The 14,131-nt window shown below is 36.5% G+C and overlaps 1 protein-coding gene across 2 annotated transcripts; it reads left to right on the top strand.

The window, feature by feature from the left end:
* Positions 1-8,942: 8,942 nt before the first annotated feature.
* LOC115969600 (B3 domain-containing transcription factor VRN1-like) lies at positions 8,943-11,311 on the top strand. 2 transcript variants are annotated; one of them, XM_031089288.1, is made up of 4 exons: positions 8,943-9,117; positions 9,951-10,584; positions 10,670-10,827; positions 10,921-11,311. In XM_031089288.1, exons 1-4 carry the CDS (start codon positions 8,992-8,994, stop codon positions 11,179-11,181), a joined length of 1,179 nt encoding a protein of 392 aa, XP_030945148.1. In that variant the 5' UTR covers positions 8,943-8,991; the 3' UTR covers positions 11,182-11,311. The 2 variants fall into 2 exon arrangements, with proteins under 2 accessions (XP_030945148.1, XP_030945149.1); XM_031089289.1 differs by having other exon boundaries at positions 8,959-9,117; positions 10,688-10,827.
* Positions 11,312-14,131: the final 2,820 nt, after the last annotated feature.

A 14,131-nucleotide genomic window follows, 5' to 3' on the forward strand; every position in this document is an offset into this window, starting at 1 on the left:
ATGCCAAGGCGGATAAAATCTGAAGAAAGGTGACGAGGTTCTGATTGTCCGAGGATCAGAAATTATACAAGTGCTCATATTCAGGTCCGTACTTGTTATGTATCCATCCTGAGTTGGTGGAAGTCTTGTTGAAAGAGTTGCATGAAAGGATTTGTGAAAGTCACACGGGGGGTAGATCGCTTGCCCATAGAGCTTTAACGTAAGGTTATTGGTAGCCAAGCATGCAAAAGTCCTCCCAGGACTATGTGAAGAAATGTGATCAGTGTTAGAGATACGCTTCCAATATCCATCAACCAGGGGGAGTTTTGAATCCACTAAGTAGCCATTGGCCTTTTGCACAATGGGGGCTGGACATTGTTGGACCATTCCCGAAAGCAACAGGGAATCAAAGGTATATGCTTGTTGCTACCAACTATTTTACCAAATGGGTAGAGGCTGAGCCACTAGCAAACATTCAAGATCAAGACGTGAAGAAATTTGTGTGGCAAAATATTGTAACAAGAGTTGGGGTACCGAACACTCTCATCTCGGATAATGGGCTCCAATTTGTTAGCAAGGCCTTTCGAAGATATTGTTGTGATTTGGGAATAAAAAATAGATATTCTATCCCGTCATACCCCCAAAGCAATGGCCAGGTAGTGGCCACAAATAAAGTCATTGTGGATGGTTTAAAAAAGAGACTGGAGAAGGCTAAGGGAAAATGGGTGGACGAATTTCCCCACATTTTGTGGACGTATCGCACGACTCTTAGAAGGTCCACTGGAGAAACCCCGTTTTCTATGACATACAGATTTGAAGCAGTCATCCTTACAAAAACTGGCTTTCCAACATTGAGAACTGATCAGTTCCTTGGTAGCAGCAATGAACAGCTCCTATCCCTTGACCTCGACCTAGCCGAAGAGAGAAGGGAAGTCGCTACAATAAGATTAGCGCGGTATCAACAGAGACTTAGACAAGGGTTTGAGAAATGTGTAAAGGTGAGTGAGTTCATTCTAGGGGACCTCATTTTGCGAAAGATGGTTGGAGGTATGCAGAATCCTTCGTGGGAAAAGCTCGGTCCAAATTGGGAAAGGCCTTATCGGGTGACCTCAGTAGCTGGAACGGGGACTTATTGGTTAGAAGACTTAGATGGAGCTGTAATACCTCAACCATGGAATGTAAATAACTTACAAAAGTATTATTTCTAGTTTGAAGTCCTGTAAGTAGTTACCTACGTATATGCAAACAGATGTATTGATCAGCTTTATTGTTTTTGTCTTGATTAAAACTGTCACTAATTTGTCACTAAGGGTTAAACAGAACCTCGGCTAGGTTCGATTCCTCAGATCACCTGCCTTGGGTAAATTAACACCTAATTTGTAAACTATGAGTTAAACATAACCTCGGCCAGGTTCGATTCCTCGGATCACCTGCCTTGGGTAAATTAACACCTATTTTGTTACTACGTGTTAAACGAAACCTCGGCCAAGTTCAATTTCTCGGATCACTTGTCTTGGGTAAATTAACACCTATTTTGTTACTATAGGTTAAATAGAACCTCGACCAAGTTTGATTCCTCGGATCAGATGCCTTGGATAAATTAACACTTAATTAATTTGTTAACTACGGGTTAAACAGAACCTCGGCCAAGTTCGATTCCTTGGATCATCTATCTTGGGTAAATTAACACCTAATTTGTTAACTACGAGTTAAACAAAACCTCGGCCAGGTTCAATTCCTCGGATCACCTGCCTTAGGTAAATTAACACCTAATTTGTTAACAGTGGATTGAATAGAGCCTTAAACAAGTTTGATTCCTCAGGTCACTTACCCTTGGAAAATTGGATCCTTTTTTTTTTTTTCTTGGTAAGCTCTAAGGTGACCTCAACTAAAGATTGACACTAAGGACGGGCAACTTGGGGGATGCTCATTTTCATGTTTTATAAGTTCAAAGAGATCTAGTATTTTAAGGTTATAGAGTGATAATTACTCCAAAAAGGATGACTTAGAAGCAAATCTATGTGCACAGTTAGATGTTAATATATGGTGAAGCTTAGAAGGATGAAACAATTTGTAGTAAATACGAAAATAATGTTAAAAGTTATTGTGGAAGGATAAAAGGAACGAAGATAGAAATAGAGAGCATATAGCAAAAGATGGCAGGAGTTCTTTCATTAATAAGGTGCAGCGCCAACAAACATCCTTACAAAAAAAAAAAAAAAAAAAAAAAGTAAAGAAGAAAGCAACCAAACTGAATCTCAACCTATCATCTACTTTGCTCCTTGGTCTTTGGTTCCTTTCTCCTTCTCTACCGCCTCTATGGATTGCCTTTCAGCAAGAGGTTGTGATCCTGAGGTAGCAACTTCAGCCAAGGAGGGGACATTGTCTGGAGCAGGAGTCTTTTTTGCTATACCTGAGGTTGTTGTGGCCCCCTCGCTCGATTTGGAAGGTTGATCTTCAACCTAAGTAGGCTGAGTAGGGGCATTTATGGCAGAGGATGATGGAGGGGTCAACTCTAGCAGCGTCTAGGGCCTTAATCCAAGTCTGAAGACAAAAGCCTCAACAAACGGCTAGGATCTGGGACTTCAAATGTGCCTCAATTTCCTTTTGCCCAAATCGTACGCCGCTTGTTCGACCTTGCTCATCTCATTGGCTTTCCGTTCCAGCTCCTTAGTCAGCTTAGTGATCCTAGTCCGAGCAAGTGTAAGCTGATTTTCTGCCTCTTTTAGGTGGCACGTTTGCTCTCGAGCCTGCCTCTCAGAGCTCTTAATTGAAGCCTCAACACTTTTCCGAGCCTTGTCACACTCGAATAGCTTAAGGAAAGTCTCCTTTAATTTTTTTGTTAGTTTAGGTCTAGGCCTTCTGGGCTGTGTCGCGTTTGGATTCCTCTTCTTTCTTTTCATGGAAGGTTTGATCAACCCATTCCTTGGCCACGTGAGTTGCCTGGGTGGCCTAGAAATTCGCAAATGGAGAAAGAAGGTTAGAATTTGGAAAAATAAAATGTTGTTTATAATAATGAAGTGAAGGCCAATAATGTTATTAAAAATTAAAAAAAAAAAAAAAACATCTACCAGAGCCAAGTCCTTCTTCAAGGATAGAAAATCTCGTGTTTTTTTTTTTTTTTTTTTTTTTTTTATTTTATTTTAGAGCTCAGCCATATCCCAAGGTAGAAGAAGCATCTACTCCACCGAATTGGCAACATAGCCCGCCTTTTCGTTATCAAAGTTATAAATTAACGAATCTGTAGGGAGGGGGGATCCATCTAATACAAGAGGTAGGTTCCAGTTAGGAACGCGAGGACGATGCTTTAGAACCACCTCCAAGGTCTCTCATCTCCTCCTCTATTGAGATCGAGTTACTTTGACTATTTTTGCTTGTTCGGGAGGAGTTTCTTCCTAGATCTCCCCGTCTTCAGTTGACCCTTTGCCTCCCTTCTTATCTCTTTTTTGCTTTTTGTCGCCTGGCTCGATTTGAGTAAGAGAAGGCGAGGCTAGTGTCGGGCGCTTAGGCACCACAGGAATTTCGGGAGTAGCACCCCTGGTGTGAAGCTCTAACAAGGATAGTAAATCGGGCAACTTCTTTTCTATTACCATTGCCTTCGGAACCTTAATAGCCCCCTGGTCCTCGCTTACTACAACTGCAAAAGATATCGAAGAAAACATTACATCCTTGGTCTTGTCTTGATGGTAGAAGACTTCAAAATCTTCGTCTCAAACGAGATTTTCAGTACTTTCTCCCTCGGATTCCTCTTCAAGTTCTTTGGATTGAACTTTAACCTCTTCGTCAAAAGAGATGACTTTTTTAACCTCGGGTTGAGCCTTTGTTAGGGTGGGGAGTTTCACGAGCTGAGTTCTGGCAGGAGGGGGTTTTTGGATGAACCTTTCAACAACCATGTCAACCAATGCTAGATGCAGGTCTTTGGCCTTGATTACATGTTTGGAAACTTGGAAGCAAGTGGAGATTGGTTTGAAGCCGAGGATGATGTGTATTGCCGGAGTTGGCCATCTCAGTGAAGGAAGATCTCGAACCTCAACACTTGGTTCAACAAGGGGAAGTTCATCAAAATTAGTCTTTTGGCGGTAGCCTTTTTGTCTTAAAAACAAAAAAATGAAGCAAAGATAAGGAAATAGACCAATATAGGAAAATAGAAACAGAGTGTATGTGTTAAGTATCCTAGAAAAGCACAAGGTCTTAAAGACACCCCTAATCCACCCCACCTGGAATGCCATCTTTGACCAGGCAATGAAGTCCATCATGCCATTCCCTTGAAACAATAAGAAAATCCTCGTCCATGCCTTTGTTTGTCTCGGGAAGGCAAGAAATTAACCTAACGGTGGGAACCCTAGTTTTTAGGTAATACCTTGCCTTGTTATTTTTCTGACAACTATACACCCAGTTAATGTGATTATGAGTTAGATTTATACCCATCTTATCATTTATTGTGTTTACACTATCTAAAATCCTAAACATGTTCAGAACACATTGAGTGGGGCAAAGTCTATAAAGACTCAGGAAATCCCTAGTAACTCTACCCATGGGAATCCTCACCCATCCCTCAATAAATGCTATCATAGGAATCGCTACTGCTTCAGTCGAACTTTTCTCATGCCACTTCCCTAAGTTACAGTGTTCTATTGACACATTACTAGGAATCTAATAATGCCTTTTAAACTCTTCTTTGTGCTTGAGGGTGTTAACTAAATGAAAAAATGCGGGCAAAAATTGACAGCTAAAAAACCAAGTGGACGCTGACATGTTATTTTTGCACACACAATATATTTTTAAAGGTGGAATGCAAGGTCAACCCTTTTAAGTACCCAACTACGATATAGCTAATAGTAAATAGATCAGTTCATGGTATGAAATGAGCACACCAAAAGAAATAGAGATGGCCCTTTATTAGCTAAGTGTTCATCCTCGGGTTTAGTCTGAGGAAGGGTTTTATAGTTGATTGATTTATCTCCTGTTCTCTCTCTCTCTCTCATCTCCTTTCTTTTTTCCTTGATCTAGATGCTTCTTGGCTTTATATAGTTAGCCAAAATGCATCTGGACTCTATATTTGGAGGGTTAGGATCACACTTCCTTGATACTTGTCCCATCAAGACCTTACTAGTAGGTCTTACACTAAAGTTTTAGCTGTGTGGGCACTGTTCTTGGTCACTTTCCTATTAATGCGGCCAAGCAAGTAGTTGTAATGCATTTAATGCGGAGGGGATGGCTTCTATGTCCTTCCTCCTTCTTCTCTTTCTGGTTCAGTGCCAAGTCACTCTTCTCTCTCTTCAAGTTGCACTATGCTTTCTTTACCATGGATTCTCGTCCCTCTTAAGTTAGGTGGGAGTCCTTGGAGCCATTATTAAATGCAACAGCTTAACTTCTCTACAAGTCATGTAAGCTCTTTTTAAGGATCCTTCGCGAAGTTTACCTCCTTGGAAACCCCCTCGCGCATTTAATTAACAGCTTTGGATCCTTGTCCCCCAACAATTCCTTTTTTTTTTTTTTTTTTTTTGTATATTAATTTTTGTCAATATCATGAAACAAAATTTGTATGTTTTTCTTCAAACTTACGTGAATTTGAATTCGTCATTTATTTTTTGGCAAAATTTTTCATTATTTAAATATATATATATATTAGTTTTTTTTTTTTTTTTTTGGGGTTACTTTATCCTAAATTTTTTTTTTGACCTAAACTAGATTTTTTTTTTTAAATTACGTTTACGTTAATGTTAATAAATATTAACTATCATTTGATACTTTATCCACACACAAAAAGAACAACAATTAATGTTTAAATTAGGCTAAAAGTAAAATTGTTACTTTATAAAACAAATTGATGCAATACTTATTGTTACTTTATCCAAATAAGAGTCTTACTTAAACTTAAACCTGTTATGTTAATACATATTAGCTATCATTTGATACTTTATCCACACACACACACACACACACACACACACAAAAAAAACAACAACAACAACAATTAACGTTTAAATTACGCTAAAGTAAAATTGTTACTTTATAAAAAAAAAAATTGATACAATACTTATTGTTACTTTATCCAAATAAGTCGATAAGAACAAATAGAATAAGAGTGTTACTTAAACTTAAAGTTGTTTGTTAAATGGATTAGATGAAGAATTTGGATTGTAATCAAATTAAAATTTTTATCAACTTAGAAATTATAGGAGAAAAAAAATTATATATATATTTTTTTAAATCTAAAAATCTTTAAAAAAAAAAAAAAATTCTACAATTGAAGATGCATTAGAGCATGTAGTGTAGTAATTTAAAAAAAAAGTATTGCTTTTTTTTTTTTTTTTTATAATACACTACACTTAAAAAATAATGATTAGATGAAGAATTTGGATTATAATCAAATTAAGATTTTTATCAACTTAGAGATTATAGGAGAAGAAAAATTATATATATTTTTTAAATCTAAAAATCTAAAAAAAAAAATTCTACAATTTGGTGAAGTCACTTGGTGCAATCACGGCATCTAAGCTCAACTTTTTATTATATAGTATATGATATGATGTAGACCACATCATAAATATTCATCCAAATGAGTTATTAATTACAAAAACCAAAAGAGTCTAGAATAAATAAATCTTTAAAAAAAAAGTACTTCACGGCATTTTTTTTTATAAAAAAAACATAGATAATTTACATTTTCTACCTAATAATATCCTTATAAAATTTTTTAAAGAGTTAACAAAATATAAAAAATGATTATCAATAGCATTTAAATTATATATATATATATATATATATATATATATATGAATTATATTATGTACTTTATTATATATTTTTAAGTGTTTCCATGCATATGCATGGGTTACAAGCTAGTATATATAAAATCGAAACTTCTGAAACTCTCACAATTTTTCACGTCAACACAATATTTAAATAAAATTATCATTTTATTTTTAAAAAAAATTATTTTTGTTTAGTCTAAACATAACAAGGGGTGAAACTCTATCTCTCTAACAAGTTCAACTTAAACTCAAACTCATCATTATCATTTAAAAAAAAATTATTTTTGTAGGGGCACGGAAATCTAGCGGCCCAAACTCACTTAAAATAGTGAAATTTGTGCTATCCAGTTAGGCCCAAACCAATAGATATTTGTAAAGAGAGTGGGGTAAAACAAGTTGGGTTTAGCCCAAGGATTCAGACAGAGAGAGAATGAACAAAAGTCAAAGATTAAGTATATAAATGGTTCTTAATCTCACCCAGGGACAATATTCTTGCGCAAGGATGTATCCTGTTCTCTCTCTTTCCCTCTCCCACTCTCTATCACTATTCTTCTTCTAATCTCTCTTTTTTTTTTCTTTTTCTTTTTTTTTTCCTCTGGCCCCCTTCATCTGGAAGTCCTCTTTCTTTATATACTCCTAAACTTATTGCATCCTATCCCTCCATCTACAATCGTCCTGACTCTCCTTAGGATACTTGTCCCTTTAAACTTTTGTTGAAGGTGGTAGAATGAGCTGTTTAGCTGTGAATTCTACTATTCAGGTTACTCCCTCATCAATGCAATTAATAAAACTATTGCCAGTCATTTAATGCGGAGGCAATAGGTAAGCTTTCACTGGAAACTTCCTTCACCTACCTTGACTCTCTTTCTGAACACCATCCTCTCCATTGGGACATCTAGGAAGTATTTTGTCCCTTCTCCTCCTATCCTTGGGCGAATCCCCTCCTCGGGCTTAGAATGCTTTTATAATGATAGTCACAGCTTATTGTATCCTTCCTCGATTCTCGAGTCCTCACAATTTTTGTTTAATCCAAACTTAACAATGAGTGAAATTTTATCTCTCTAACAAATCTAACTCAAACTCAAACTCAAATATTGATAATTTATCTCTAAATTTGCGAGATTAATCATGAACACTATAAATGCAAAGCAAACCCCAATATTTTTTTTTTTTAAGCCGAGTAGAGGTATGAACTTTTCTTATGTTATTTTCTTCTCCTCTACTTAAAAAACAAAAAACAAAACAAAAAACAAAACAAAACAAAACAAAAACAAACAAACAAACAAACTTAACCTCGATTGACGACCCTACTTATATTTAATCTAATATGATAAAGAAATTAAATTTGATTATAAATTGGAGTATATAATTAGTTTGTGACAACTGACAATAAGCAGTAGAAGGGAAACCCGAACCTAGTTCTATTAAAAGAGATTAAACAAGTGCTACGGAATTACTACAAAACTCTTTTCAAATTATGTAGCAATTTTTTTTTTTTTTTGGATAAAAGATAGTCTTACTTATTCAGAAAATTCAATGTATACAAATGTATTAATTTAAATACCTAACGTTTTTCCTTTGAATTGAATTATTTTTTGTAAAATTTAATATTCATTGTATAGTAATAAAAAGATGACAAGTAGTTTTAACAAAATCAATTATTAGGGAAGTTTGAAATTTTGAATTTATGCATGTGATTTTTTTTTTTTTCATTGCTTAAAGGAAATGGTTTATATATATAAATATATATATATATATATATATCATTTTCTTCATTAAGTTTGAAAAACTAATAGATATGTTAAAAAAAAAATTATTAATAGTTATGTTAATTTATCCAAAAACTGATTTCAATGCATATGTCACAATTCTCTCTTGTTGGCAGTTGGAAGACTTGGTAGTGGGGTTTTACAATTGTACGAGGGTTTGAATTTTTTGATATTATTTTGAATTTTTTTTTTTATCTATTTCTAATCAATTTGATTTTAAATTTTACTCATATATCTTATTTTTTGAGTAGCTTAATTAACCCATAAAAAAAATAACAAAGAAACCTCAAAAAAAAAAAAAAAAAAAAAAGCAACGATATTTCCGAAAACTACATGAACGTGGCGTTACACAGAGAGAGTATGACACTCACTCTGCAACTGAATCCGTGAAACGTGTCTCTATATACTCAGTTTCTTCCACTATCTTTCTCTTTCACTTAGTTTCTCAATCTCTTGACACTGAGAGTGCTTTGCTTTGCTTTGCTATGGCGTCTAGGCCAAGGACTCGGCGCATGGGAGTGGAGTCCACAGACAAGCGTGAACGGCGTTGCAAGTATCCCACAAGGGATCCCGAGACTTTCTTCAAGATTGTTCTCAACGAAAAGATACTTGTATGTGTTTTTTGTTCCTTAAAACTTTTCTGGGTCATTCTCTGGTTTTCTGTTTTGTTCTTGAATGAAACACTTTGGGGTCTCTAACGTAGGTACGTACAAGTGTTACATTGTTTGTTTCTTTGAAGAAAACATAATAGTAGAGAAACAAAAAATAAAGATTGTTACTTTACACTTGTTTGTTTTCTGAGGCTTCTTAACTTTCTGTTTGGTTTCTGAGAAAACCAGAGAAGATGATGAGTGTTTGAAATTGGGCCTTGTTATTCCATTTCCATTAAAAAAAACAGAAGACTAATTTGGTGTAACACATTGAGTTACCATGCATAATCCTTTTCTTGGGAATGCTTCATTTTACCAAAACAGTGGAATATATTGGTTTAAATAAAATTATACAGTTTTTCCATGATGGGAACTTTTTAACACATGGGCCTTTCTTGATGTCACTTGATTCTATAAGAGAAAATGATTAAATTTACTGACATTGTAAGCTTTTGGAACAAGTGGTTTTATAGTTTATCATGGTACCATAGTGTTGGACACCATTTCTTAAGGAAGAGTTTGAACCTACACATGGCCAAAAATTTTAGAATAAGAGTTGAATGATTAAATTTATTCTTTCCTAACAATTTTTTTGAGATACATTTACTAACAATATAAGCATTTGGGGCAAGTGGTATTGAATTTTTTGTTTGTGTCTCCATACTATTTCTTACATTTTTGTTGATGAACTACTATTTCTTACGTTTTTTGTCAATTATATGAGTGATGAAGTCATGTCTGTAATATATAATAAGTCAATTACTAGGAGTAATTTCATTTGGTACCTGCTGCAGAGGCTGCCAGAAATTTTTTTACAGAAATTTGGGGACCAACTTTCTTCTATTGCTACAGTCAATGGTCCCAATGGTCGGGTTTGGCAATTGGGTTTGGAGAAAGATGAAAATGGCACTTGGTTTAGTGATGGCTGGGACAAGTTTTTGGATTACCACTCTATCAGTAATGGCCATATTTTAATCTTCAAATATGAAGGAAATTCAACTTTCAATGTTCTTTTTATGTTCGATATGACTGCTGGCAAGATTGATTATCCCATTGACAGTCTAAGTAGCGATGCAGAACGTAATTCAGCAGCGAATGAAGAAGAGGAGAAAGATTTTGGGTATAATGATATATCGGTTTCAACTACTTATAGCCCTTCTCAGAACTCTTCAGAAAGTTGGTCTTCTGATGAGTATTTTAGTCAAGGAGTACTCAAAAAGCGTAATAAATATACAACTTGGACTGATAGAAAGAAAAGGCACATAAGAAAGGGTGCATGTAGTGGTGGACAAGCAGCTACTCAATCCTGTGATAAATGTGGTCATCACAAAGAAAGTGAATTTGCAAAATTTGATGAGGAAGCTGCAAAAACTCCTAAGGAAGACAGGTTCTATTCTTCGGGCAAAAGGAATCCAAAATCCAAATATAGTAAGCTCTATAAAATTACATATATGCTTTTACATTGCGGCATGCTATTAGATAATTTTTCTCATGACTAGTTTGCTAACTGCAGAATTAGATGATTTTTCAGCAACTCTCGGGTTTTCCAAATTTTCTAAAACGATCCAAGCAGCAAGGAAAAGGGCAAGAAAAGCTGCCGATATGTTTCAGTCTGAATATCCTTTTTTCAAAGCTATCTTGCGGCGTCATAACATATATAATAGTTTTGTGGTGAGTTACAGTTTGTGTGTTGGTTTTAAGTTTCACCTAGATATGTGATTTAGTTGCAACATGCTTAGTTTGATATTTTTCTTGCTTATGTAGTATGTGCCTGCTGGATTTGCTATGAAGTATCTTCCTTCAGAGTCCATCACACTTCAGGATTCTGAGGGAAAACCGTTCCCTGCACGATGCTTCTATAGAGAGGGTTCAGGTGCAGGAAGGAGTATAGGCAAGGGATGGGCTACATTTGCTAGGGAACATGATTTGGAAGAAGGAGATGTCCTTGTCTTTGAGCTGATCAACCGAGAGACTATTGTCTTAGAAGTTCACATATTTCGTGCGATTGATTATTCAGGGATGTAAATTAATGTGTAGGCTTTTAATGTTTTTTTTTTTTTTTAAATAACTTAAGGCTTTAAAGTTTGCACATGACTTCCAAAATTTGTGGTGTATGTTGTTGGATTTGCAGAATTAACTTAAATATCTACGTATTTGTTTCATGTGGTTGATTGAAATGTGTTTTATTCCAAAGTTCGACAGTTTAGTGAATCTTGTTTTATGACTCCACTAACTTGAGTCTTTTGACTAATTTGCATGGTTAAATTTGCAGTTGATAGACTATTAGATTATCAAAATCTTGAACTTAGACCAGAGCATCGAATCTGGTTTGTTGGAAAGTGGGAAGTTTTCACATTTCCCTTAGCATAAGTGGTTGATACTGGAAGAGCAGGAGCTTCATAGATGATATATCTATTGGATAATGCTAAGCTTTAGCTATCTACAATTTTACTATAAAAGGAATACTGATCGACAGAAATAAATGTGAATTGTAACACATAAATAAATTTCTTAATCACTTTTTTGTTTTGTGGTGGGATGATCGGGTCTTTTATTTCCTAGATCTATTACTGTCCTTGATTGATGATGTATAGGTTTTTGGGTTTGATCTGTTTGATGAAGTTTGGGCTGTGTGTTTTGGTATTTTTTGAGGTTGGGTTTCATTTGGGATATCTTGGAAGGTGGGGTCTCTAGGTGGGATTTGTACTTTGTACCCCCATTGAGATTGTTAGAGATATATATTAGACATATTAGCTCAATGTAATAGGCCCAAGCCCATTCCTGCTTGTAGTAGTAGTCTAGGGTTTAGTCGTCTATATATACTCATGTTAGGTTTCATTGTAACACAGGAGGTTATTGTACTACACTCTCAGATAATAAAGATGTAGCACTTAAGGGATTCCTCCGTAGATGTAGGCCGTAAGGTTGAACCACGTAACTCTTGTGTTCTCAGTGTTCCTCCTCTATGCTTCCTCTTCCGCATCTACTCTAGCATACACAACATGATATAACACATCTCTATGCTAATATTTAACATGGTATCAAAGCCAAACTTCGTTCTTGGCATCAAACAAAACATCTCTAGCAAGCAAAGAAGATTCTCACGTGCATACCACCATCTGAAGTCACACATGTTTCTCTGCTGGATCTAGAATCCATGGCATCTCGCAGCCACCGTGCCTCAGTGCTGTGTCCAAGATCCACAAACTCAAGCAAAGCTGGGACTTAACTTATCAGATATATGCACATCAAGCCTTCGCCTGATGAAACCAACAAGACATACGTGCTCCACGGCATATCGCGACCAAAACCCAGAAACCAGACCTCCAACGGCAGCCGCACGCGCCCCCACGTGCCGACAACGGCTCCCTGGAACACTCACACGCGCCGCCTCAGATTCCTGACTTCCAAATTGTGTTCTTGGTACACGCGCCGCCATGACGGCCTCCTCGTCCACCGATCTACAGAATCTGAGATTCCGGCCCTCATCCGACATTACACGCGCCTCCACGCGCCTCCCTAGTTTCTGACTTCTCCTCCACGCGTCGATGGAACAGACACGCGCCTAAACTAATGCTGCTGTCACCTGATGACGTCATCACTCCACGTCATCAGACACGCAAGCCCTAGTACACGTCAGCGACACGTCATCAGCCACGTCAGTAGTGTCGTCTCGTCAGCACCACGTCACCTAGCTGACCGTTGACCCGGACCGACCCGACCCGGACCACCCGGATCTGACCTGTGAGCACTTTGACTGTTGACTTTGACTGAGCACCAGTTGACTTTGACTTTTTGCGTTGACCTTTGACCAAAAGTCAAAATTTCCAAAATGATCTATCTTGCTCAGTTTTTCGCGTAGATTCCGATTTTGGCCTTCGTTTCTTCATTCGAAACTCCGAAATTGGACAATTGGCACATTCTTCATTGTGGTTTCTTCAAAGGCGTTCTACAAGCCATCTCCAAGTGATCTTCTCATACTTATCCAACCTCAAGTCTTCATCGAGCTTCCGCCTTGAGTTTGAGGGAGGGTGTTAGAGATATATATTAGACATATTAGCTCAATGTAATAGGCCCAAGCCCATTCCTGCTTGTAGTAGTAGTCTAGGGTTTAGTCGTCTATATATACTCATGTTAGGGTTCATTGTAACACAGGAGGTTATTATACTACACTCTCAGATAATAAAGATGTAGCCCTTAAGGGATTCCTCCGTGGATGTAGGCCGTAAGGCTGAACCACGTAACTCTTGTGTTCTCAATGTTCCTCCTCTATGCTTCCTCTTCCGCATCTACTCTAGCATACACAACATGATATAACACTTCTCTATGCTAATATTTAACATGTAGTAGCTTAAGGAAAAGTCTATGACCACATAATTTTTTATAACTTCTTGTCACAACTGTGACATGGCAGAGTGTGATTGGTGAAGAAAAAATAATGGGTCCATGTGGAAGTTATAGTTAACCACTTACAATCTGCCATTTCAGAGTTATAGCAAAAAAGTTATGGAATAATTTGTGGTCCTAGAATTACTCAATAGCTTAATGTAATATCTGCAGTAGAGATGCCCCATTGAGATGTAACTGAATCCAATATTTTTAGCAGGGATACTTTGTTTAAGTTCATTAATGATTTTGGCATGATGAGGGTTGAATACTATTGCTGTAAAAAATTTAAGGCTTTTGGTAATTCTCAATGTCCAAAAGAATAATGTTTGGACCATAATTTATTACACAATTTTTGTCATAACTCTTTCCATAGCAAGTTATGAGTGGTAAATGGGTGGACACACTTCTTTTTTTTTCACCACTCACAACGTAGCAAGTTATGACATAATATATGGTTCTAGGTTCTTAGCATTTTTCTGTCCACAATGGTTAGCATTTTTCTGTCCACAATGGTTAGTTGAGAGATTTGCTTAGCTGCTGTGATGTGATGTCAGGCTCCAAGGACAGAGGATCTTAATTCCGTCTC

The sequence above is a fragment of the Quercus lobata genome, chromosome 11 (genome assembly GCF_001633185.2).
Source record: "Quercus lobata isolate SW786 chromosome 11, ValleyOak3.0 Primary Assembly, whole genome shotgun sequence".
Taxonomy (NCBI): domain Eukaryota; kingdom Viridiplantae; phylum Streptophyta; class Magnoliopsida; order Fagales; family Fagaceae; genus Quercus; species Quercus lobata.

Bases quoted from the DNA above. Each gene is read 5' to 3' on its own strand.
- LOC115969600 (XM_031089288.1), top strand. From the start codon at position 8,992: ATGGCGTCTAGGCCAAGGACTCGGCGCATGGGAGTGGAGTCCACAGAC. The intron at 9,118-9,950 runs GTATGTGTTTTT...TACCTGCTGCAG, and splicing joins TTCTCAACGAAAAGATACTT to AGGCTGCCAGAAATTTTTTT. The intron at 10,828-10,920 runs GTGAGTTACAGT...TTGCTTATGTAG, and splicing joins ACATATATAATAGTTTTGTG to TATGTGCCTGCTGGATTTGC.